The 23,454-nt window shown below is 36.8% G+C and overlaps 4 protein-coding genes across 5 annotated transcripts; 2 read left to right on the top strand and 2 right to left on the bottom strand.

Moving 5' to 3' along the window:
* Nucleotides 1-19: 19 nt before the first annotated feature.
* Nucleotides 20-2,982, bottom strand: LOC110860480. The gene is made up of 6 exons (XM_022109527.2): nucleotides 2,788-2,982; nucleotides 2,079-2,409; nucleotides 1,952-2,005; nucleotides 1,699-1,870; nucleotides 968-1,231; nucleotides 20-408 (listed from the first exon to the last, which is right to left on the bottom strand). Exons 4-6 carry the CDS (start codon nucleotides 1,800-1,802, stop codon nucleotides 192-194), a joined length of 585 nt encoding a protein of 194 aa, XP_021965219.1. The 5' UTR covers nucleotides 1,803-1,870; nucleotides 1,952-2,005; nucleotides 2,079-2,409; nucleotides 2,788-2,982; the 3' UTR covers nucleotides 20-191.
* Nucleotides 2,983-3,294: 312 nt separating this feature from the next.
* On the bottom strand, nucleotides 3,295-6,013 carry LOC110860468. 2 transcript variants are annotated; one of them, XM_022109516.2, is made up of 5 exons: nucleotides 5,722-6,013; nucleotides 5,287-5,622; nucleotides 5,036-5,219; nucleotides 4,183-4,713; nucleotides 3,295-3,573 (listed from the first exon to the last, which is right to left on the bottom strand). In XM_022109516.2, exons 3-5 carry the CDS (start codon nucleotides 5,058-5,060, stop codon nucleotides 3,419-3,421), a joined length of 711 nt encoding a protein of 236 aa, XP_021965208.1. In that variant the 5' UTR covers nucleotides 5,061-5,219; nucleotides 5,287-5,622; nucleotides 5,722-6,013; the 3' UTR covers nucleotides 3,295-3,418. The 2 variants fall into 2 exon arrangements, with proteins under 2 accessions (XP_021965208.1, XP_035716301.1); XM_035860408.1 differs by having other exon boundaries at nucleotides 5,873-6,012.
* A 1,266-nt stretch (nucleotides 6,014-7,279) lies between these two features.
* On the top strand, nucleotides 7,280-19,544 carry LOC110860423 (lactase-phlorizin hydrolase-like). The gene is made up of 9 exons (XM_035860341.1): nucleotides 7,280-7,380; nucleotides 7,563-7,573; nucleotides 7,887-7,951; nucleotides 8,064-8,184; nucleotides 16,604-16,634; nucleotides 16,996-17,164; nucleotides 17,631-17,825; nucleotides 18,257-18,395; nucleotides 19,138-19,544. Exons 1-9 carry the CDS (start codon nucleotides 7,280-7,282, stop codon nucleotides 19,542-19,544), a joined length of 1,239 nt encoding a protein of 412 aa, XP_035716234.1.
* Nucleotides 19,545-20,423: 879 nt separating this feature from the next.
* On the top strand, nucleotides 20,424-23,151 carry LOC110860422 (cytosolic beta-glucosidase). Its single transcript, XM_022109452.2, has 5 exons — nucleotides 20,424-20,675; nucleotides 21,141-21,356; nucleotides 21,430-21,568; nucleotides 22,143-22,540; nucleotides 23,022-23,151. Exons 1-5 carry the CDS (start codon nucleotides 20,526-20,528, stop codon nucleotides 23,148-23,150), a joined length of 1,032 nt encoding a protein of 343 aa, XP_021965144.2. The 5' UTR covers nucleotides 20,424-20,525; the 3' UTR covers nucleotide 23,151.
* Nucleotides 23,152-23,454: the final 303 nt, after the last annotated feature.

Raw genomic sequence — 23,454 nt, 5'->3', positions numbered from 1 at the left:
TATACACATAGTATATGCGTACATTTTATATTAATTTATTCAATGTATAAAATATTCAGTAAAAATTTCATATTTACTCCAATTAATTAGCGCTATTATCATAAATTATGATTTATAATTGTAGTTAAAGCTTTTTTTTAACAAATTCGAATCAAATTATTTAATATTCCATAAAGTTTTCTGGCTTTTCTTTAGCCAATTTCTTGTCTACTTTTAGGATCGTTTCCTACACCGAAAGATGTTCTGACTCGTCGAATGTGTCTGAGCAGGGTTGAGTCGCGTGGAATTGCGTGAACCACGTCCGCGGAATATTTCGCTTTCACGGCCGAAATAATTTTACTCGGACCGAGGAGCGGAATTTTTAGTGCTTCGACTTTCAATTCTTCCCTCAGATTTTCCACTTGGACTCTGAAATTTTGCATAAAAATGCAAATATTCAAATTGAGCTGAATTTCATTATTAAATATTCACGCCGTCTTTTGTAACTTTGTAAAATCCGTAAATTTTACGAACATTTCACAATTAAAATAAAGTTAGGTTCTGGGACTGCGTAAGCTTAGTAAAGATTTTAGGCTAGCTTTGTTCAGAAAATTTTGTAAAAATGTGAAAATTTTTGAGATTTTACAAGGTTACAAAGACTTACGTTAGCTTAACCTCAATGGTTTTCATAGTGTATTAAAATTTGGTGTTAAAAGATCAAATTTGTTACAAATTTATGACGCAATTCACGTAGTTCTTGGCAACTTTGTAAAATCGGTGCATTTTGTAAAATGATTTTAGAAAATAAAGAGACGCCCTTGATCTGAGTAAATTTTAAAAAAATATTTAAAAAAAACTATTAAAAAACTGTAAAAAATTTTCCTTTAAAGTATTCATACAATTTTTTTAATGTCTTAAAGCTCGGAAATTTACTAATTTTACAAAGTTGCCAAGTCCTGCGTGAATTTCCAAATTTTTAAATACTCACGCGACTGCGGATCTGGTGCAGGTATGTTCCTGTGAAATGATGGCGTCATTCATCGTGTCGTTAATACTTTTGATCATGCGGCCGGGGCATTTTGTCGTCCTGCATTTCCAATACTCCCGAACGCCCCGTTTCTTGTAGGAGATGTAGGAATAATTCCCGTACTGCAGACACGGCTTGTTCTTCTGGGTGACGCTAACATTAAAAGAAATATCTTCAGACGGGGTGGGATTATAGTCGGGGTCGCGGTCGTCATCATCTCCCGATCTGCGAAGAAATTCAAATTCAGAATTATATGGCACAAATCTTTCACAGAAATATTGTGAATCATTACGTAGTACATAATGCAATTTTGCAAAAAAAAACATACAAGTCTCGCTCTCCGATTTTGAAACTTAATTTGCATCAAATTTCAAATTTGAAATTTGCAAAATACATACATAGATGACCTCCAAATGGGCATGTGTGCCAGATAAATTTGCACATGAAAAGGAGAAAACACATCTTGAACTGTAAACATTTTTCCAATTTTAGTGTGCATTTTTTTCTCTTCGGATGCAAAGATCTCTGCCCATTGGGAGATGGCGTCTTTCGCAAATTTCATACAAATTGAATTTGTCGTCGGTTGACACTAATCTGATAGAAATTGGAGAGCATACATATTTACATATGCAGGGAGACGTCCGTTGTCATTTTATATATATGTGTACCTTATCTAAGATAAGTTATCTTACTCTATCTCATTAGTTGGCGAATTGCTAGTATCATCATTAGCTCCACTGCCTAATGGATCCGTTTCCATGCAGTCCACCGAATCTGGAATTATTTCGGCATCCATGTAAAATAAATCGTCGTCACCCTCTTCCTTAATTTCTACGACGTCGTCGCTCGAAGTTATCGTCGAATCTGTGTAAAAATATTGATGGAAAAACGGACAAATTATTGCAAAATTAATGAGTAATATGCAGAAATTAAAAAAAAAATCACCATTATTCACACAATTCTGCTTAGAAATCCTCTGGTTGTTTCGGTTTCGCAACCCTGCAAAAATTTGCAAATTTCCATCAAATTCTTGTAATTAATTTAACTAAAAGAAAAGGATAAATTTAGCAACCTTTTTTGTCCCGATTTGTCCCCAATTTTGTCCTCGCTCCGTCCAGAAGTTGGTCCAGTTAGGTTTGCAGCGTCACAATTTCCTGTCGTAGGTCGTAAACGTCCCTAATCGTGGTTAAACATGTGGCGCAGGATTCGACATTCGTCGCAAAGTCGGCGTAGACAGATGTGCCGCCGAGTTTTTTCCGCAACTCCGTCGTCATCACGAGCGTTTTGAAGAGTGTCGTCAGCTCGGCGTAGCGACGACGCGGCTGCGCCCTAGAGGCCAGCGCGCCTGACCCGCAGACGAAACAGGGCCCACCATCATCGGTCGCCATTTGATGTTGAAAAGCCTGAAAAAATTAAATCAAAGACTATTTTTTTGCGAATTTTTTGCATTTTTTGCATAATAATTTAATCAACTTTAATGTAGTCTAATTAAATATGTAAACTTTACAAATAAACGACGCAATTACAGCAACGGTATTTTGTAAACATCGTTTGTTTTGTAGATAATTTTGCACAACTTTGTATAAATAAAAAGAGGCCCTTGATTTGAACAAATTTACAAAACTTTGGAACCCAATTTGCCTTAACATTAAAAAAATTGTTCTCATTGCTGTAAATAATATTTACTAAATATCCGTGTTACAAGTTTTCTTAGTAATTAATAACTAAATACGAGAATAATTAATTTGTAATTTAAGACTTAAATTTTAAGTAAAGTTTACCTTCTGATAAAGATGGAGAAATATGCTCTGCAAACCTAAAATATGTTTTTTAAATTAGATGGGGAATGGTTTTTTTTTGGTTTTTGAAACCTCAAAAGTTTTTGAGCACAAAACTTTTTCTATAATTATTTATTAATTTATTTTGCAACTTGCTGATGTTTTTGACTGCTTGGAGGAATATTGGAGACGAGATTCGAGGGCAAAATCCCTCATGAGAAATGTGAGACTCGCTCTGAAATGAAATAAACGTTGAAAGTTTCATGCATTTTTTGCATGTTTCATTTTCATGCAGATTTTTCTAGCACAAATATTAATTATTCAGATGAGAACCGGTGTTTAATATGTTAATTATCAGATTACATTTTAAAACCATAATGTAATCCGTCTTTAATTAGTTGGAAATTTCCACACTTGAATTGAATTTACTTTTTGGTGTTAAATTATATTTGAAAATAATAAACGCACCTGCACATTTAGTAATTTTCCACCTTAAAACATGTGTGCACATTTCATTACAATAATTTTATTTGCAATTTGAAATAAGCATAAATAAATTACATCAAAAATCTACTACCAAAACATTATTTTAAGCTTGAAATTATTTGTTCTTCATTCTTTGTAAGAAACCCTTTTAGCGTTTTTTATTCGTGGCGAGGAAGTTGACTAATTGAGATCTGGTGGGAGGAGTGATCCCTCCGCGTTGGAGGGTGCTGAGAATGGCGGTCGGCTTCTTGGTCCCACTCTCCAAAAGCCTCACAATTTCCTCCTTCAGTTCCGCCGGGATCCCTGAAAAAATTAGTTTGTATAAATTTTATCGCATCTCAAATAATCTGGTAACAAGGTATTATTACCACGCAGTGACAACCTCTCTGCTGCCATGGTCATAAATTTATGACCGATTAGTATAATAAATTTTTGTAAGAAGTCCGGTGTTAAAATTATACCAAGCGGTACACCGTTTCTTAGCCACTAATTTAAACAAATACGCGTCTAAAATTATAACAAATTCAGATATTTTACATACAAATCATATTTTTTAATGTGTGTTAGTAGCTCGGTATTCAAATTTTTATAGTAATTCATCCGTAGTAATTTGTTACTGTTCGATATAATAATTTTAGTACCAAGTGGTAACAACTTTAATACCGAGCAATCAATACCTGCCTAACTATACCAGATTTTTAACAGTGTATTTTTAATCCGCGGTTGGCATTATTACGGCGTGACAACGAAAAAAAAGTTTCTACCGACTGAAATCTATTACCACACACCGAACCAGCGTTTTTTATTCGTGGCGAGGAAGTTGACTAATTGAGATCAATTGGATCACCGAGATTATTCCTGGTAATAATCTCGTTACCGGATGATTTATGTATTTAGCTTTAAATTGCTAACCTCTCCCCTTCCTCGGAACATGGTCATGTTCACTGACTGTTTTCTCCACGTGTAGGAGGACACTGCCCGTGGGGTGCCTAATCCTCCACTTGGAGGAGCAGGACCTCGCCTGCCTGCAAACGTAGATCACGTTCACGGCGTCCTTCGTGTGGTACGTGTTTTTGTAGACGCATTCCTTCCTCTCAGAAATGAACTTTCTCGCTTCCTCCATGCTCTCGAAATTGGCCACGTTTTCCCAGTCCTTGATTTTTCGGGGTATCTTTTCCACCACGTTTTCAGCCCCGGGGGCGTCGTCTTCCTCGTCAGAAGAAGAGGAGGACGCGGCGTCGTCGTCGTCGTCGTCGCCTCCACCAAAATGCAAGGTTTCGCTAGTTTGTGACGTCGTGTTTGTGGAGAGGTCTGGATTTAGGGTGGTGGAGGAGACGCTTTTCCGCAACTTTTTGGTACGCTTTTTCCACAAGGATTTCATAGCGTTGGGGGACGGAACGTAATCCCTGTCGTGTGTGGTCGTCGTCGTCGTCCTCCCCAGATCTACGAAATACAGTGTTAAAATTTCTTGCATTTTTAAGAAGCAAAATTTTGATAAATCTGCATGGCAAATTTATCAAAATTTTGCATGCAAAAAATTATTTCTTCAGTTAGCACGTAATTTATCGCAATTGAAGCAATTCCTTGGGAACATTGTAGATTTTTCGGAATGCAATTTTGCACAATTTTACAAATATACCTACAGAAAAATAGCTTACGATTTTTTGTAAACTTATTAAAAGTTACCAACGTCAGCATTACGAAATTATTTCCAAGATATGGAAACTGCTGCAAATATTTCCTGAATAATTTACATCTTACTTACGTCGTATCATTTCCAATCTCTGCATCTTGCATTATTTCAGATGGCTCCATTTCCATGGAATCGAAAATATCTGGAATTATTTCGCAATCTTGTAACTCTTCTTTAATTTGGAGCTCGACTTCATCCTCCTCCATCAGCATTTTTCTCTTCCGGGGAGAAGAATTCCTCTCGCTAGTTCGCGACCCTGCAAAAATTTGCTAATATGTACAATTTTTGCATTTACTTCAAAAATTTGCGAACTTTTTGCTGACCTGGAATCTGACCCAATTTTGTCCTCGCTCCGTCCAAAAGCTCGTCAAGTTGTGTTTGCAGCGTCACAATTTCCTGTCGTAGGTCGCAAACGTCCTTGATCGTGGCCAAACATGTGGCGCAGGATTCGACATTCGTGCAAAGTCGGCGTAGATGGATGTGCCGCCGAGTTTTTTGCGGAGGTCGGTCGTCATCACGAGCGTTTTGAAGAGCGTTGTCAGCTCGGCGTAGCGACGACGCGGCTGCGCCCTCGAGGCCAGGTCGCCCGACCCGCAGACGAAACAGGGCCCACCATCGCTGACAGAAAGGTCACCATCGAATTTTAGCGTCTCCATTTCCTAGAAAAATGGGAAGGTCAGAATATGTATTTACAATTTTTGCGAATTTTCTCCATATTTTAGTAAAATTTTGCTAAATAAATTTTGGTACATATTTACCAAATTTTACTACGACTTTGCTGCTAATTACAAATTACGGCACGAATTAATTACTGGTTTCCTTCCCACCAAAAACCGACATAAAATAGGAACTAAATATTAAATTTTAATTTAATTGGGTCAGATTTAAATATTTACAAACAACATTTACATTCCTTTAATAACGTTGAAAGAATGCTAATCAGAGAGAAAATTTGCTTCAGTCAGAAATTATTACAGTTGGAAGAGAATTTCCATAATTTGTAATTGTTTGATGTTTTCTTATTTTCTTCGAACCTGCTGACAGAAATATTTTGCGAGTAAGCAAAATCCCGGGTGAGGAACGTTGAGACTTTGTTGAGATTCATTTTCCATGCATTTTTTTTTATCCGCTTTTTCATGCAGTTTTTAATGCATTTTTTTATGCTCTTTTTCAAGTGTTTTCTGGTGCAATTTTACATGCATTTTTTTCATTCGGTTTTTCATGCGATTCTCCATGCATTTTTTTCATGCGGTTTTTCATGCAATTGTCCATGCATTTTTTCGTGCGCTTTCCCATGCAATTTTACATGTATTTTTTTCATCCGCTTTTTCATGCAGTTTTTATGAACTTTTTCGAGCGTTTTTTGGTGCAATTTTCCATGCATTTTTTTCCATGCGCTTTCTAATGCAATTTTCTATGCAATTTTTGCATGCACTTTTTCATGAGATGTCCATGCGATGACTATTTGTGTACAAAAATGCAACATAGGTAAAAGATGTTCTAAACATGTTTGCAATTCTCTAGTAGTATAATTTTTCACTACTAAATATTTATTTCACAATTTGCAGCTTCTCACTTTCCCATCTACCTTGCGAAATGTGCCCACATTCCAGTTAGCTTTTACTCCTAAAACTAAACTCGCTCTTTCAAAAAAGTAAATCCACTCTAAAGAATTCTATATAAAGTAAACTAACTAAAAACCAGGATCACATTTACTTTTCTAAAGGATAAAATTATTTTTAAGAGTGTGGTTCTAAAATTATTCTTCCATGCTTAAACAACCGTCGGCGTAAAGTGCTTTCCATAAACCTGACGGGACATGTTGCAAAAAAAGCATCTGGCAGGAACAAACTTGGCGTGCCCGTGTTTTTTATGTACATGTACTAACTACTATTCCTAAATATTCGTCAATTAATCTGTCAATGAACCAAACTAGCATCTAAAATATTGGCCGACAAGAATTGTTTTTATTCACGAGAACAATTGACGTATATTACCGTAAAATATGTATCATTCATTACGTTCTAGACGCAATTTATGGCTACAAATAATGGCAACAAATTATTCCGGAAATTTCCTATGTTCACGACTGACTAAGGGACGGTCCAAAAATTATGTCACGCAAAAATCGCGATTTTCTAGACCCCCTCCCCCCTTTGACATGTGTCACTTAGGCACGATATCATTGGAGCCTTAGACCCCCCTCCCCGCTCTCGTGTGACATAATTTATGGACCTCCCCTAACGGTGGCGTACTTATCTTGGCGTACTCGTTACACGTAAATGTTTTCTTGTTTCCTTCCATGGATCTGCGATCATGTCGGGAATTAATAAAATCTTTATAGTTCTCGTGTTCTTGGTGTCAGGATCAAGTGGTGACGACAAGTTTATTTTTGACGTGTTCCCGCCACAATTTCGGTGGGGATTTTCCTCTGCAAGTTATCAAGTAAATTAGCGGAAAAACTACAAGATTTTTTATCCCGGGGTTACAGTTCAAGTTGGAACATGATAATAATTTTTGACCCATTTTCAGACGGAAGGCGCATGGCGGGAGGATGGTAACTAATTAAGTATATTAACTTGTTAATCCACACTTTTAGAAGTCAAGCAGGTATTGATTTCGAGGTAAAAAAAGTAGCTCCCGCATGGAAGTTAGGTTGTACAGGTGGGTAGAAATTTTCTACTGAAATGGTAACACTTTACTACCGAAAGCCACTCTTATAGGGAATTATTTCTCAATGTGACTTTGTTAGAGTCATATATACTTAAATATCGCTCGGCATTATTTCAGTACTGGATTTATAAGAGTGCATTACTTAATAAGACTTGATCCTCACTAAAAAAGTATTCTTCGTGCTAGGGAAAGGATTGAACATTTGGGACGAATTCGTTCACCGGACCCCATCCCCGATTGCTGACCGAAGCACGGGAGACAGCCGACTCGTATCACAAGTATCGCGAGGACGTCGCACTCTTAAAATATTTTGGGGTATGTGAAAACACGATGTCTCATTTATTTAAGTTATTTAATTTATTTAACCGAAAACTCGAAAAGGAACCAGTTTGCAGATAACATCTGTATTTAGTTAATAATCTTTTAGGTGGGAGTGTACCGTTTCAGTCTCTCCTGGAGCAGAATCCTACCCACGGGCCGGGTCGATTACATAAATCCGGCAGGAATCAAATACTACAACGATCTGATTGATCTCCTCATCGAAAACAATATCGAACCTAGTGTTCTCAATGGTCCGGTCCACGGACCGGACCGGACCGATAACTCCGGTTCGGTCCGGTCCCGGTCCTGGGCTTAGACCGGACCGAGACCGATAAAAAATTCCGGTCCGGTCTCGGTCCTGACCCTCCAGGACCGGACCGATAAGCTTCGGTCCGGTCGGACCGATAAGGTTAATCAATTAAGGTTGAAGCATTTTCTTTCAGAATTCCGAAACTATGTAACCATGTACATAACTGACCAAGGTACCCAATTCTTACAAGGATTGGATTCTCAAATTGGGGCATTAATGGAATGCTTCACCGATTTCCAAACATGCAAGTGTTTTCCGAACTTTAGACCGTTAACAAAAATATATACATAATTAAAATATCATAAATAAATAATTTAATATATAAAGATGTAATTTATATAAGTATATACGTTTTTAAACTTTGACGTTATTTACCGGCAATCAGATTCCCAAGGTCAAGCCATGACTGCATTTCCATCTTCCTTAAAAATACGTAGTCGTGAATGTTAATCTAAATTTCAGGGTCTGATATTTTTACACATGCGTGTTCTATTTTGCAATGAGTAAGAATATGTGATTCAGAAATTGCGAATAAAATTCGTGACAACGGGTTCTTAAGACCAATCGAAATAAAGTCATTTGTTGAACTTATGGGATGGATAATAGGGCAGTAAGGTCAAAGTATAAATATTAAAATTGTCTCCAATGGTCCAAAGTATCCGAAACAGTTTTAATTTTGCAAATAGGCGAAACATCAAATTCAAAATTAAAATGTATATATGAATTTCAGCATACACATTACACAGCATAAACTTTTAAGAGAAAGATTTTCATAAGGCAGTCTGAGACGGCCACAACAGCGCTTTATTCGTATCACCACACATGTTTGGATTATACCGTACAGTTTTTTGAGCTTGCTTATTAAGATAAAAATAAAAATATTGTGTCAAGGGCGCATAGCAAAAATTTTGCTAATAAATTACCATGAGTGAAAGTGAAACTGAAATCCAGGAGAGCGGGGATGAAATTTCCTCACCAAAAAGTTCGAGGAAAAAGCGCTCCTTGGCTTATCAACATTTCGACTACGAAGAAGAATCGGGAAATTATCATTGCAAGATATGCAGGTGAGCTAAAATATAATTGTAATTCCATTCACGACTGATTTCGAACATATATTTAGATCTAAATATCACAAGAAGTCTGATGGGTCAACCAGCGCCCTAGTGAAACATTTGCGTGCGACGCATCCAAGCTTATTTAACGCAAAAAACGCTACATTGGACGGATTTGTGAAAACTGAAGGTTCCAAACAAGTTGATAAAATCGAGCCCTTCACGGCGGCCGGCTTGCGTAAGCGAATAATGGAAGTCACGGTTCTAGAGAATCTACCATTTCGACTCGCTGAAAAACCTTCCTTTCAAAGTCTAATTAAGTACTGCAATAGTCAGGCAACATTTCCTTGTGCCAACACAATCAAGTCAGATGTTGAGAAACTTTACCTCGAAAAGAAAATTGAACTTAAGGGTGAATTAATGGTACATAACAATAATAAATACATATTTACGAAAGTTGTCTTGCATGCATATTAGTATTGACGTTGATAACTTCAATTGTTTTGATTCTATAGGCGATTGACAGCAAAATCTCCTTTATAATTGATGCTTGGACTTCGGCTAACCAAAAGTCGTACCTAGGAGTGATTGCCCAGTGGATCGACACCAAATGGGACTTACAAATTCGAGTTCTAGACCTTCTAGAATTAGAAGGATCGCATACTGGAGAACGGTTAGCCGTCTCATTTATGGATTTATTGGATGAATACGAAATTTCTTCCAAAATACTTGGTGTAACTGCGGACAACGCTGGCAATATGAACACTTTTGCGGAAGCATTGGAAAGGAAGCTCAAGCGCAGGGTAAATAAAATTTCACAACTTTGACCCATTTCGAACTAATAACTTGTTTATAAAATTTCTTGTGTCTACCATATTGATATCATAACTCAATTTAAATTTTTATGATTTCTTATAAAACACGAAATATTTATTTGAACCAATTACCAAGTTTCGACTTTTTTCACTTAAAATAGCAGCAACTCAGTTTTCAACATTATTATTTTGTACATCAAGCTTAATTAACTTGCTACTGCATATGGGTTTTGGATTTATATTTTTGTATTCACTTCCTCATTTTCCATGTAGATTATGAAATCTGGTCCCCTTGCCTTTTTTACTAAAAGATTTTATTGCATATATGTACAAATCGAAAATGCTTCGATTACAAAGTTCGGTGGTTCAAAAATATATATCTCTACAGGGGAAATCCCAAAATTTGGGGAGAAATTAAAAAACCTTTTACTACCAAATTTTTCACAAAATACCAAACGTCGGACTAATTCTAAAACAACCTAAGTGACTTCGTTTCATAATTCGAAAACAACCTAAGTGACAATAAAAACTATAGCTTTTACTGTCACTTAGGTTGTTTTCGAACATACATAAATACATAAATTACTTATGCAGTTTGCGTATTTCGTCCTCAAAGGATTTAAAAGAATACAAACCTACGTACTTCGCTCTTATGATGTCCAATGAACTTTTTATGTATATAACTTATTTCTACAGGGAATCCAATTCACTCAAGAAAATAACAGGATTCGTTGCCTTCCACATATCGTCAATCTCATTTGTCAAGCAGCTATTGATAAGTTGGAGAAGATTGCCTGCGAGCAAGCCATGGAAGTCGATAGCGACCCTGACTTGGAGGACGCAGACAGGTTCAGCGAGGGGGTCATCACGAAGGTACAATAATAAAGCAGCATATTCGTATAGAATACCTTCGTCATATTAAGATGTTCAGGGATCCCTTTGAATAGTAAAGGTCACAATTATCAGATCAGGGATTAAGATTTTAATTCAAAATCTTTGTTCATATATGTGAAGACAAGAAACTTTGTGCTTGGATGACGTTCCTCTTTTTCAAAAATGCCAGTAAAGTCAAAGTTTACAGTTTTTACCTTGGACGTCATTTTTCTCCCACCGCTAATAAGTTTTTTTTCTGATTTAATTTTACAAACTGGAATCGCGCGCCTCAACATTTTGACGTCATAAACATTTCTCTTTAAGAGAAGTATTTATGAGTAAGAGTTTCCTAATGACAGTTGCCAATTTTTGAATAGTATTTAAAATAAGCGTTATTCAAAAACTTTGTTACAAAAAATTGTTACGCAGCGTTAAAGATTTCGAGTTGTTCAGGATAATTCGGGCTATTTTATAAAAAAAATATCACCCAGGAAATCGTGGTGCATTGCACTTCACCTGTGCAAAAATTTAGAATTAAAATCGTGAGCGGTTTTGAGATGCACATTAAGGTCTCACTAATTACGACTCTACTTGTATATCTATAGTTACGCCACGGAGTAGTAAAAATCAGATCATCGCCACAGCGGCTTGAGGCCTTTCGGCGTCAATGTGAAGTTATGAATATTAAACATCTCGAACTCATTCGTGATATCAAGACGAGGTGGAACAGTACATATGATATGATCACACGTGCGCTGAAAATGAAACAGGTACAAGCCTTTTACATAGCTTTTATATATTTACGTAGTGTACAATCATAATCTGTCCACCCAAAAAAATTCGCACGGCAAGCAATTTATGACACATTTTTGTTCGTGGTATTAATTTTTTCTGAAAATGGGAAAACTCAAAACCCTCACTTTATTACTCACGTACCATACCTTGTCCCCGTCCATACACAAATTAATGGTGTCTGCAATACAATCCGACTTTTGTGCAGTACGAATAATTTTTTTGGGTGGTCGGATAATTATTTATTTATTTATTCGTTAATTTTTCACAGCCCTACTCTGCGACATTACAAAATCACGCTGCGTTGACGAAGTATAGACTATCTGACTTAGATTGGTCTATTATTGAACAAATGCAGAGATTTTTGGAGGTTAGAAATGCAGACTTCCGTCAAAAAGGTTATAAGAACATAACAAATTCAATATTTTCTTTTAGCCGTTTAAGGATGTAACCTTTATTGCTATTGAATATGATAGAGCAACTATCTGGGATCAAAAATATGCAATTTTTTTTAAAATCCGAGCAAAATTGGATTTTTGGGAAAGGTTTGAGTCCGGCTAGTTGAGTGTTTTTTGCCCGTTTGAGGGGGTGTGGCGGGCGCAAATGGGGCCATGGAGTAAAATCCTTCTTCACTTTTCGTACAATCATATGGTACTACAACATATCCAAAAGGCGTCAAAATCTGGTTGTGACAACCTGCGACCTTCTACTCCTTAGTTCCTTTTCGATGCTCAACATCGAACTCAACTTTTGTAAAACTTCAATTTTTTCGATGACGTCCGAAGAATGCAGGAAATTCCAAAAAAATATTAAAAAATTTAAAACAATGAGTTTGATGTTTAATCGCTCGCCTAGTACAGCAACATATGCAAGGAGCATCAAAATCGAGTACTTCCCCATTAACATGTCTGAAAAAACCGCTTTTTAACTCACAAGTAGGAAAAAGAGCGAAAAAATCATCTTGAAGTAGATTTTATTTTTGAGCGGAAGAAAGAGCACTTTTATAAACCGCAGTGCGGTTTAAAAAAGCTAAAAACTCGTGAGCGGGGAGAGCGGTTTTAACACCGTTGGGGGTTCTTATCGACATTGTAATCAAATCGAAAGTTTGTTTTACGCTTTCTTTTAGTGTTTGATCCTCGGCTAAAATTTGAATGGTACGAGGCTTCTAAATTTGGAATAGACGCAATCTCTGGATACAGAAAGTAATAAAACGGAAACTAAAGAAAACACAATTTTTGATGATTACTTGTAGTTGAGAAAATTTTTTGTCACTTAGGCGACTGACTGAAAAATGGGCAACGTCATACAAAAAAGGTGAAGGTACGCGAGACAAGGATCAAACGGCCGATGTGAGAGAGAATATCTTTGAGAAGCAACTCCGCAAAATGAGACGCTTAGAGCCTGTAGATGAGTTTGACAAGTATTGTTCGGAAAAAACAGTTGACTCTTCATTACTTTCATGTGGAGCTTTGGGTTGGTGGAAGGTTTGTATAGCATACAATGTATACCAGTTATATCTGTATGAATCAGAGTTCGACGCTGCCTGGGCACGCCGATAAATTCAATTTCCTACACCACCCACGGCGTCGACCTCTGATATGAATATATGAATTACCAAATGTTTTATGGCTTAATATATTTCATACACTTTTCAGGTTCATGCAGAGGAATTTCCTCAATTATCTGCGATGGCAAAGGACTTTCTCGCTGTTGCTGGAAGTGGAGTTCCGGTAGAGAGTCTATTTTCTAACGGTCCCGATATCTTAAGCCATCGGCGTCTAAATATGAAAGTGGATACTGTTAAACAATGCATTTGTTTGAAAAGCTGGCTGAAATGTGTCGAGGCGCAGTCTCTTGGAACTGTTGTAGCAGAAAAAATGTGTGGCGACCGAATTTAAACTTTTGAACTTAATTTCACTAGTTAATTAAAAGTTGTTACCATTGTTAACTTTTTGAGTAAAACAAATAAATTCAAATTTATGACTCAATTTTGGGGCCGCTAGGAAGATGACATAAAACTTTGCTAATAATTATTACTAGGTTTCATTTGGTTAGGATTAGATAAGCGTTTTAAATCGTTTTTTACGTGTCAAAATTCTAATAGGATTTTGACCACAGAATTAAATAACACCATGATCTTGGGAAGATGGATGGGCGATTCTTCTTAAAATGAGATAGTTGCCCATATTTGTTGTGTGGGTAACGCAAACTAACGCAAGCGATTTAATGCATTTCATGAAGTTACCACAATTAATATGCACACCAATTTTTGACAGCAAAAATTTTACAGCTATTATGTGCTACCACTGATGAGGCATTTCTCTTACGTTTTCCATTTGAGCTTCGTCACACGTTTCTATATATAAATTCAATTTGAATAAGTGGACTATCTGGCTTGGCACTGAGCCTGAATTAATTTCATGAGTGCACTTTGTTGAAAATTTGGGAGATTTTCTTTTTTTGGTGACAAAATTGAAGACTTAGCTCCTTGTTATGGTTGTTTACAATTTGAACACTTTTTGGTATGCATTTCTTATGCAGCAAGGGGGCAAATTATAGAATTTACCGTTGGTCAGTCTCTGTATTTGCTCAATGTGTTGTTCCCAGATCTGACAAAAACGCAAAATAGCTCATTTTGTGATGCTTAAGCTAAAAAAATTCACAAAAAAACCAATTTTCTCTTTTAAAAAATTTACAAATGAAAAATATTGCAGGTTTTTTTGCAAGAAGAACAAATTGTCATTAGCAACATTTTTCTGCAGGCAATAAAACAATTAAACTTTTGATTGTGTCGAAATTTAAGAAAAACGACGAAATGTAAATTAGGAAATTTTAGGAAATTTAAATTAGGAAATGTTAGGAAATTTAAAAAATTTAAGAAATTTTGCAGATATTTTAACATGCTAAAAAGGGAAATGTTTGCATCCATTTTTTTGCATATTCGTGATCACTGATCCGCACGAAATTACACACGTACATATAAGGAGTTGGTCTTTCAAATTAAAATCCCGGCATAATTGGTTTGCGCCCCATTGTGATAACTCATGTATTTTTTGTCGCATGTCGAAACGTGGACGTAATTAAACGACATGTAATAAATATTTTTGATAATATCATTTAAATAAAATTCCGGGCAGCGTGTTTTTGTTCGTTCGATGTTTTTTGTAACCTTTGTAAGTAGATAATTCGACGCGTCTTCTAAATACATACAAAGAACTTCATATTAGATCGAAATTCGGGACAATACCCATAAATCATTAATTTGTACCATTGAATGAGCGTTTTGAGTTTGAATATATTTGTCTCAACTTGGTCTGCAATGTATTGAATTAGAGATTTTGAAACTTGCTCATCCCGTGTGTTTCAAAAAATAAAGATTTTATTGCATGAAAACATCGATAATTTTTAGGTTCACAGAGTTAGGAGGTGATAATTTTGATTTTTCTGACCATGAGAAAATAGGATTAGAATGGATGAAAAAAATGATAGTGAAAATTAAATGTTTCTTCATGGAAGAGAAAAATCAAAATTCTAACCGCCTAATTTTGTGAACATAAAAATTGTCTCTTGTTAGACGCCATTTATAAAATCTTCATTTTTTAACAAATTCACGAGATGAACATGTTTCAAAATCGGCATTTGAATACACCGAAGAAAAGAAGGCTGAGACACACATTTTCAAATTCCAAACCAGCATATTTACAAGGGAGCCTTAACTTTAAAATAAAAAAATAATTCAAATGCCATCAGGATCGTCGATTCTGTCGGTGAAGGTTGTCCTCCTCAGTTTGAACTCTTAAACCACTGGCTTAAAACCCCGTGAGCCTCAGCCCATCTTTCTAAGATTATCATCGTCTTACCGAATGCTTTATATCTCTTTCTTAAACAATTTTTTACACAAAAAACGGTAAAATGTATAGCTAATAATGTGTAGGTAGTAAACGAAGGAAATGAACCGCGACGCAAGTTGTTTTTTATTCTTTTTAAGTTTTTGACTTCTGACCCTGTATATTGAGGTCAGTATTTCCTGGTGTCAAAGATTACATAAAAAATTTAGTTTTCCTAAACTTATTTTCGTTATTACATCCGCCTTACAGCATACAGTACAGTGTATCCCGGAAGCTTAACCCAACTCGAAAATAATACAGACCAAAACACATTTATTGACCTGCTCGGTACCTCTGATTTTGTTAATGATATTAAATCCATAATTACTTATTTTATCTGTCAAGCAGCGAATTAAGTTTTCGTTATTACTTTACAAGACGAAATGTTTCAACCAGTTTCGAATTTCTGAATTTTTTAGGAAATACTCTACTTTTAACATACTTTTTAACTGGTTGGTGTAGATAAAATTTCAGCAGTAGATAATAAAAATATCAAAAACGCCAACTTTTTATCATTGAGTTGTCTACAAGAATTTCTCAAATTCAAATTGGAACAAATTTTTATGCTGCCATAATTTATGCATTTCTCCTCCTCATGTTTTCGCACAGAGAACAAAATTAAGTAAAACAACTTTAACTAAAAAATATAACCATTCGTTCAATTTTTTCTATATTTGTTGTTGCTTTGCCTATGTACATGTTATTTGCACCAATAACTTAACACTTGCATGGTGCGGCTCTATTACAAATAAAAATTATACCGGTCCGACCGGGACCGGACCGATAACACCGGTTCGGTCCCGGTCCGGTCTCGGTCCAGTAAAAAAATATCGGTCCGGTTTCGGTCCAAGCTTATCGGTCTTCGGTCCGGTCCCGGTGCTCTGCTGGACCGGACCGGACCGGACCATTGAGAACACTAATCGAACCCATCATTACCCTCCACCACTGGTAAATTCATAACTTCAACTTACAAAATTTGTTAATAGAATAAATTGAAATTTAATTCTCACAAGTTGAACACTCTGAATAATCCGATAACCAAGTATTACCCGCCAGTGTGGAAGAAATATGACACTACCGCTACGGGAATAAATTTATTATTACCCGGGAAATGAATTTAATGCTGGTAAAAATTCCAAACCGGTAATAACTCCGAAGCCTTCGAACATATTACCAATTTTGCATACTAATGGACCATATAAATTTATAGATTTATTACCATTTCGGTAAATTCATATGTACTGCCGTCCAGCCGGCAACGCTTTGTTACCTGATTCTATAAGAATATTTATACACTTTTTACCTACAGGGACTTTCCCCAGCCGCTCATGGAAATTGGTGGTTGGTCAAACAACGATGTGATCTCGCACTTTGTGAATTTTGCACATCTCGCGTTTCGCACGTTTGGAGATCGGGTATCGAAATGGGTCACGTTCAATGAACCAAATGCGATGTGCTTGTGGGGTTATATACTTGGGGTAAGGTGCGTACATAATTATGCCTTCAGTTTATTTACATAGTCTGCTTTAAGCATGAATTTGACCCGATTTTCTGCAAAACTTTGGTCCGATTTTTTTTTGCAAACTATGTGAAAAGAGTAAAAAAAAAATTGGAAAACTTTACGGTACAGATTCGGCCAGAATTTCAGCACAAAATAGCCCCATCTTTGCACAACTTTTGCTTGATTTCCCACGGAGAAACTTTGTGCTGAAAATTTTATGAAAATCTAGTTGTGCAGAAAATTATGCCGGATAGTCTATGCAGAATTAAGCATAAACTGTTTTTGACTTGTCAGAATTGCAAAATAAAACTCATTGACATTTTCTGCAAAATTATGTTCCCAACAGTTCTGCAGAATATTCAGCTTTTGACGATTCCTGCAAAATTCTGCAGATCGATTTTTACTCGGTTTGCAAAAATATTTGAAAATATTTATGTAATCAGAAAGAAGCTCCGGGACATCGGAATGTTGAAGAAGCCAAACTCTGCGTCCACAACATTTTAAGATCTCACGCAAAGACGTACCGCTTATACGACGCTGTATTTCGTCCCCATCAACGCAGGAAAGTTGGAATGGTCATTTTCTCCCAATGGTATCCCGCCAATCCGGAGCACGTCAAGTTCGCTTTGCAGATTACCGTAAGGTAATCTGCAAAAACCGTTTATGTGTTTATTAAGGAGTGAAGTGAAACGAAGCGAAATCTCTTGATGGGAATGTCTTGTCTGTCCGCCTGTCTGTCCGTCCGTCCGTATGCACGATAACTTTAGACCTGATTCGAATTTCGACATGCGGTTTTCGCCAACGTGTTTCTAATTTTTAAGACGGGCTTTGTAGATCGTAAGGCCACGGCGCCACGGTAATGATGCCGACGGTCAAAGATGTCGAATTTTTTGTTTTGACCGTTTTAAACGTGGTTTTGGGCGGGGATTTCAAAAATCGACATCTTTTCGACGCACGATGACCGTGTCGTTTGAAACGACTCGTTTCACCCATTTGCTACATTTCGTTCGCAACGGTCTATTTACTTTGGAGCTGAGTTATTTCATTAAATACTTTAATAATTTATTAGTGGGGAGGCTTCGCGTCTCCAATCTTTTTCGGAAAATATCCTGACGAATATGCCGAATTTCTGGGACGACTCAGCCACAAACATGGCGTCCTATCTACACCGCTACAATTCACTTTGGCCGAATCTGCAGAACTGCGAGGTACGTACATACTATCCTCGTATTTAGGCGTGTCACCACATTTGCATAAATCTCAACATGCCCATTTTTTGCGAGGCAGGCTTTCCATTTGAATAAACTCTATGTCGAATGCGTCAAAATATGCAAATGAGGTGACCGGCCATCCGTTGAACTTCCTTCGATGAGAATGAGATTTAAGTTGAGATGAAATCATACCTGTTCAAAAAAATTAAGCTCATTCAAAAGTTTCTCCTGATTTCTGAATGAAGATTTTCATTCACATGCAGTCATTTCCTTTCAAATTCAATTCACTTCATTCATAACTTTTAGGCTTTGGGTGACAAGTTAAAGGAGTGAAAGGTTCTTTCATTCGTCCAAACTCAGAAAATCTTTCCTTCATAAGGAAAGATTTTCCTTCAGATGAAATGAAATCCTCATTCACCATCACAACCACTCAAATGAATGAAGTGAACAGGTATGGATGAAATATGAGACGGATATTTCGTCTCCGCCAAAACGAGATGAGATTCGACATTTAAGCCTTGTACTCAGGACAGATTTTAAACTTGAAAAAGTTTTGCAAAAACGGGGAAAAGTAGCTGAACTAACAATTTTAAATTTATTTGAAGAAACACTCCCATGTAGTTAAATTTGTAGTGAAATTCAAGTAATCCCAGTGAAGGACTATTGCACTACAAAGGAAAGAACGTGCATTTCGCGCGAAAAATCCGTCCTGAGTAATAGGCTTAATTTTCATTTCCAGGGACGTGGGATTTCTGTGGTATGACGCATTACACGACAAGTTTGGCTGAACCGACGATGCCAGACGACGCTGGAATAACGGATCCGCTCGGGATTGAACTGACCTCTGACCCGGGATGGCCCAGCGGTGCGAACAGTACAACCGGTTGGAAGTTCTACGTGGTTCCCTGGGGTTTTAGAAAGATGCTGAACTGGATAAAAAAGCGGTATGGAAATCCACCAATTTACGTTTTGGAAAATGGATACCAAGGTCGTCCCGAGGATGGGTTGCAGGGCTACGGCCGTGTGGATTATCATCGCTCTTATATTAACGAGATGTTAAAAGCGGAGCGAATTGATGGCGTTAATGTACAAATGTACACAGCATGGAGTCTGGTCGACTCGTTCGAATGGGTATGCTTAGCTTAGCTTAGAAACTCTTAAAAACAGTTTAGTTCTTTCGAAAAGAAAATACATTTTGCAAGTTTTGTACAAAGCTGTGAATTGGCACATCTTGTAAACAATGATAACATTTCAACAATTAGGAATATCTACCAAGTTTTGCGTTTTTATCAACACGCCCACATTGGACTTGCAAAATTCTTAAAGGTTGCACATACTTAGTTCTCCTTTTAGCCCGAACCAGGGCTTATGTAATCGTCATGTCCGTCCGTCTGTCTGTCTGTCTGTCTGTCTTTCGATAACTCCCGAACGGGTTGACCGATTGACTTGAAACTTTTACCATATGCATATTGGACAAAGTTAGGAACCGAGTTCGAAGATGAGCAAAATCGGTCAAGTGGTTGACCGGTGGGGGTCATATGAGTGGGTGGGGTAATATGCACCAAAATTTCAAAATTGTCGCGGAAAGCTGAAATTTGGTACAGAGCTTGTTAAGGGGTCCTAATGGAAGAATATGAACTGATATCGGCCAAATTTTTATCTGGAGGGACCCTACGGGCTGACCCATACCGATCTTTCGAAATCATTCAATCGAGCTGAAAATTGGCACAGTGGTTGCTAATAGTTCAATATGGAAGAATATAAATATAAATTGGAAAAAATTCATCTGGTGGGACCAGTAGGGGTGACCTCTACCGATTTATAAGGGTTGATTTTTAGAATTTGGTGTCAAGTAATTAAGACGCTAAATGTAAAAATAAAATAGTACTACATAATTTTCTGGGAAACTACTGACAAATATGGGTTTAGTAATCAATCCTGGTTCGGGCTAAGCAAAGCTGTACTGATAGGTTTTTTGTAGGAGGACGGATATTCAGTCAACTTTGGCGCGGTGGCCGTAAACTTTAGTGATCCAGGGAGACCAAGGACGCCGAAACTTTCGGGGGCTTTTCTCAAACAGGTCTATGTGGATAATGGATTTCCCCGCTTATTTCCCCGCAACCACTTATGGAAATTGGTGGTTGGTCAAACAACGATGTGATCTCGCACTTTGTGAATTTCGCACATCTCGCGTTTCGCACGTTCGGGGATCGGGTATCGAAATGGGTCACGTTCAACGAGCCGAATGCAATGTGCTTTTGGGGTTATCTAGTGGGGGTAAGATTAATCAGTTTTCGGCTCAATTTTTTTTTAGTTTTTTTAGTTTAAAAGAATACAGCATTAAAAGAAAAAAAAGTCTTTAAGGTTTTATTGGATGACAATTTGATCTCATTCTACCCCCATTCAATATCGTTACATACAAATTTCTGAAATAGCATCTATTTAACGAATTTTGAAATAAATGCAACTCTTCATACTTTAATGTATTTAAATCTAATTTTTGATACTATAAAAATATCGATTTAAAAATGTGTTAATTCATTTGTAACTTTTTCAAAATTAATAAATAAATCCGAAATAAATTTGCTAAAGTGGAGATTTTTCTAGTACCAAAAATTACCTTAGCATTAAAGTACGAAAAGTTGCGTTTATCTCAAACCTTGTGAAATTTCGCAATTTCAAAAATTAGAGACATTGGATAGGGGTAGAATGGGAATTCAAATCTATGGCGGATTTATTCAGGGCGAAGCTCCGGGTCGTCGGAATGTCGAGGAAGCCAAACTCTGCGTCCACAACGTGTTAAAATCTCACGCAAAGGCGTATCGCTTATACGACGCCATATTTCGCCCCCATCAACGCGGGAAAGTTGGAATGGTCATTTTCACTCAATGGTTTCACCCGAAGGATCCAAAAAATCCGAGTCACGTAAAATTGGCCGAATTCGCCTTGCAGATTTCCGTAAACTGTTTACTTCTTACTAATATCAAAAAATTTGCAATCGGATCATTCATAAAATTTATTAATTGATTAGTGCGGAATCATCGCATCTCCGATTTTCTTTGGACAATATCCCGACGAATATGCCGAATTTCTGGGGCGACTCAGCCAAAAACATGGCGTCGTATCTTCACCGCTACAATTCAGGTTGGCGGAATCTGCAGAACTGCGAGGTACATATGTACATATTTGCACTATTTATGATTTGGTACTGGTAACAACGTCTGAACTCTGAATACTACGTTCTTCATTTTTCACAAAATTATTGAACCGCAATGTTCAATGAACAATAATGTTTAATGTTCAATGTTCAATGATTGAACGGCAGTGTAGCCGTTTACTCTTTGAAATCCGGTTAGAATTCGAAAAGGTACATGGTTTTGAAAAGTCCAAATTTTTGCCAAAATTATGTTACTTTTAAGATAAACAATACTTAAAAATTCCACCACGTGCATTCAATAAACCGCAAAAATATGTGTGCTCCACGCCAAAAAATTTAAAGGTTTTTCTGGGCGATTTCTACAGAAACTTATACAGACAAAGTTCTGCAGAAAAAAAAACGGACGGAAATGTCCTGCAAGATTATGTGACAAAGATTATGCAGAATGCAATATGCATAGAGCTTTTATCGATTACGGCAGAATTCGATACAGGAATTTCTACGGGTGAAGTCTCTGCGCGTGAATCAGTCACGGCAAATAACCATCTCACATTTAATCATTGTCAGGAAATAATTTTAATTTTCAGGAACCTGGGATTTTTGTGGTATTGCCCACTACACGACAAATCTGATTGAACCGACACCAAACCACGAAGCCTCAGATGGATTATCTGATCCTATCGGGATTAAACTTTCCTCTGATCCCAAATGGTCCAGCGGCGCGAACAGTTCGTCCAGTTGGCAATTCTACGTTGTTCCCTGGGGTTTTAGAAAAATGCTCAACTGGATAAAAAGGAGGTATGGAAATCCAGAAACTTACGTTTTGGAAAATGGATTTCAAGGTCATCCAGACGATGGCCTCCAGGATTACGACCGGCTAGAATATTATCGTTCTTACATCAACGAGATGCTAAAAGCGGTGCGAATTGATGGTGTTAATGTCCAAATGTACGCGGCGTGGACGCTACTCGACGATTTCGAATGGGTATGTTGATACAATTTTGAAGGAACTTTTACTGAGGTCCTCTTAAAAATAGTGTTATCCTTTTGAATTAAAAATGCTGTTTCTGAATTCTAAAGAAACCGTAAACTTAAGTAAACCGTAGTAAATCTTAGTACTTTGGACTTTGCGTAATTTACTAAATATAGCATTTAAGAAGCTTTACGTTTAAAAGGGCAGCATTTATTTTAGGCGAACCTGATAATTTACTCAAAAAACTCTTCATGGACTTAACGTTAATCTGGATTTAGTACAGTTTAACTCTACTTTTTCTGAAAACTTTTATTTTCTATCCAAATTCTAAAGATTTGGAGGTTGTCTATAAAAGTTAATATAATAATATTTTTTCGTAAATACATCAGCGAGTTTGATAAATGTGCATCACACAGATTCGGATATTATTGAGCACTTGTAAATAAATTGTGATAAAAAGTTCTTAAACGTGGCCATCCAATTTTTGTTCCAGGACGACGGGTATACAGTCAACTTTGGCGTGGTCTCCGTTAACTTTAGCGACCCGGAGAGACCAAGGATGCCAAAACTTTCGGGGACTTTTCTTAAACATGTTTTTAAAAATAATGGATTTCCTCGGTGAAAATAGTTTTTTTTATGTTGCATACCTTACCACATATTTAGACTTCAAAATATAATTTATGAAAAATAAAAATTTATCAAATATTTTATCAAACATCGTTACGAAAATCATTACCGATTTTCGTTATTAGAAAAAAAGGGCCGGACTTATTTTCAACATCAGTGGTCGTTATTCCATTAACGTTAGGTAATATTTACCAGTATTAAATTAAATTAACTGGGATTGCTTACATACCTGTTGGGATAAAAAATCCAGACTTTATTAAATGTGGATAATCTTATTATCCTGGATGATCTCTCTCCTT

Source organism: Folsomia candida, unplaced genomic scaffold, assembly GCF_002217175.1.
Source record: "Folsomia candida strain VU population unplaced genomic scaffold, ASM221717v1 Fcan01_Sc032, whole genome shotgun sequence".
NCBI classification, from domain to species: domain Eukaryota; kingdom Metazoa; phylum Arthropoda; class Collembola; order Entomobryomorpha; family Isotomidae; genus Folsomia; species Folsomia candida.
This window is presented reverse-complemented; position numbering and strand designations above follow the sequence as displayed.